Below are 2,558 nucleotides of genomic sequence, written 5' to 3' on the forward strand. Positions count from 1 at the left end.
TTTCTTAAAATTAAATAGTGTATAATTTGTTTTGACATATTAGAATATATACTCCAATTCTTGCTCCTATATATAAGTTCCCTCTACAAACAGTACAAAAATAAAAGACCCAAACAGAAAGGGGATTTAGAGACCATGTAGTATAATGGAAAGAATAAAAGAAGAGTCAGACAGAAAGATTTCTGTTCTAGTGCTGTTTCCAGGTACTTTAACAAGTCATAAACACTGTCTCCTTACTTTCCAGAGGGGGCTAGACTTGAGTTCCTTCACCTTAAAAATTCTATGACTCCATGGGCCAAGTCACAAAGGTAAAAATAATAAAGCAGGATTACCTATATATCCCTTCCACGAGGATCAGAATTTTCTTCCAGGGCCTTCGTGTCCGAGGCTGACCATAAACAATGGCATCTTTCAATAGCTTCTCTAGGCTTTGCATATCTAAAGCACACAAAAAATAACAAAGTCACAAAGCATCTTCCTCTTTCCTAACTTTACTCCAGAAATGCAAATATGCATTTCTTATTCAGGAAGTATGTCTCAGCAAAGAATATTAACATAACTAGAGTTGGGCAGAAAAAAACAGGGCAAAATGGATGAATTATTGCTACCCTGAATTGAAATTCAAAATGTAACAAATATTCAAAACCATCGAAACTTACCTAAATGACTATAATGATTGATTCAGTTCATTAGCTTGCTTAATGAAATGACCAATGCATCATGTTAAAATACCTTGCTATTCAGTTAGTTTTTTTGTGTTTATAGAATCAAACTGTATCTCTAATCCTAGTGGGTCATTCTGAATGCAGAAATAAACACATAAAGAAGACCGAGCAAGAGAATGTGAATAGACCATGGCCAGGTACATACATCTCCTAAAAAACAAATACGGGGGGAAAAAAACTTCAAAGTGTATGTTTCCTTTCACCCAGGATGTACTCAATAAATGCTTACTAAAGAGCTGTATCTTGGCACCGGATTAAAAATACACCAGTCTGGGGCATCCATGCGTCTATGTGTTAAGCAAGCTTGGCAATCAGTTGTGATTGTTCCAGGTTTGACTGCATCAGGTGCCTATACACAACCAAGTTCTTATGGCTCTGTTGGTCCTAAAGGTGGCTAATGGGCCTAGGAAACAATGGGGCTGGTATTGCCATTAATGAGGGTCACAGTCTCCCTGTTAAAGACAAATGCTTTGAAGAACATTGTTGCTACCACTGTAGACTTCATACTTAAAACATCTGCCCTGAAATTAAGTCCTTAAAAAAACTCCCAAAAATCTAAGCAACACTAAGTCTGGGGTATATTTAATAGGGGTGGGAGACACCCTATCATAAAATCTGATTTTGTATTCTTTATTGCTCATCACTGGAGAAAGAGATTACAAAACTACATGATTTTATTCTTTACATAAGAAGACTCTGATAGAAAAAAAGAAGCAGGGTAATAAAACACATAACACAAACACAAATAAGATAGCCAAAGACTGTGACTATGCTTACACATTCAGTTATTTGTAACAAACTAATATGCATACTACCTAACCAAGAGATAGAAGATGCTCTCCACAGAATTAAATATTTACCATCTCCTGATCCAAGGCCTCCAGTCCTGCTGCAGAGAGCAATGTGTGGCAATCAGCAGGATACAAATAAAAATGTACTAATTGTCTTAGCTTCCTATGTTTATATACAGAAAGGAGGAGAAAAATAAATGTTTATTCAAAATTTAGACAAAAAGAAATATCTATTGTGGAATGTTTAACCATATTGTCTACTTAGGAAAAATAATTCAGTCTCTTTCCCATACTATGCTCCCTGAATTCCATGTAAATTTAAATAAAAAATACACCACAAAACTTCAGCTTCATTTGCATTTTCAACTGTTAATGGAACTAATGTTACCACCACCACTGACCCAAAGAATATTACACAACAAGGCCAGTAGTGAATTCCATGGCAAACTCACTGTTATGTTTGAAGATTCGAATGGTTGCTCCAGACAGTCTGGCTCCTAGAACCAGCGATGCATGGTTCAGTTCATCACTGAGAATCAGGCAACCCTGCAAAATCAGAAGCACAGCAAGATAAGCAGCTTGAGGGGAAAGGTTCAGTTACACAAATTATGAAATGTTACAATCATAATAATGATATCTTATTAAGGAAATCTTGTACAACAGCAAAGCGATCAATTTTAAGAAGAAAAACAAGCATACATGATAATTTGATTTTTGTAAAGACATCTTCGAAGTAGATGAAAAATTCTGGTCGTGTAATTTAATATCTTAAGTCCTATGATTGACTTAAATATTCAGATTATAGCAACAGGTTTTTATTTATGCTTAAAATATGATACATCAATCTTTAAAAAGTTTTCATTTCTCTGATTTGAAGGAATTCCATATGAATTTTGGTAAGATGTACTGTTTATTTGTGGGAAATGGAAGTTAAGGGGGTAATGCCTGTGAAAATGGCACATTCTCTCACTCACTACTAACTAGGCAGAGGTGGGAGGTTTGCTTGAGGCCAGGAGTTCAAGACAAACCTGGACAACATAGC

At 35.5% G+C, this 2,558-nt stretch overlaps 1 protein-coding gene across 1 annotated transcript in view; it reads right to left on the minus strand.

Moving 5' to 3' along the window:
* SPTLC2 (serine palmitoyltransferase, long chain base subunit 2) overlaps positions 1–2,558 on the minus strand; it is a 110,821-nt gene that overhangs the window by 46,199 nt on the left and 62,064 nt on the right. The window contains exons 6-7 of the mRNA XM_012656060.1: positions 1,969–2,062; positions 333–438 (exon numbers count right to left, since the gene is read on the minus strand). Of these exons, the coding sequence (XP_012511514.1) occupies positions 333–438; positions 1,969–2,062 (200 nt within the window). The remainder of the gene's footprint in view (positions 1–332; positions 439–1,968; positions 2,063–2,558) is intronic.

The sequence above is a fragment of the Propithecus coquereli genome, unplaced genomic scaffold, assembly GCF_000956105.1.
Source record: "Propithecus coquereli isolate 6110/MARCELLA unplaced genomic scaffold, Pcoq_1.0 Scaffold5, whole genome shotgun sequence".
Classification (NCBI taxonomy): Eukaryota; Metazoa; Chordata; class Mammalia; order Primates; family Indriidae; genus Propithecus; species Propithecus coquereli.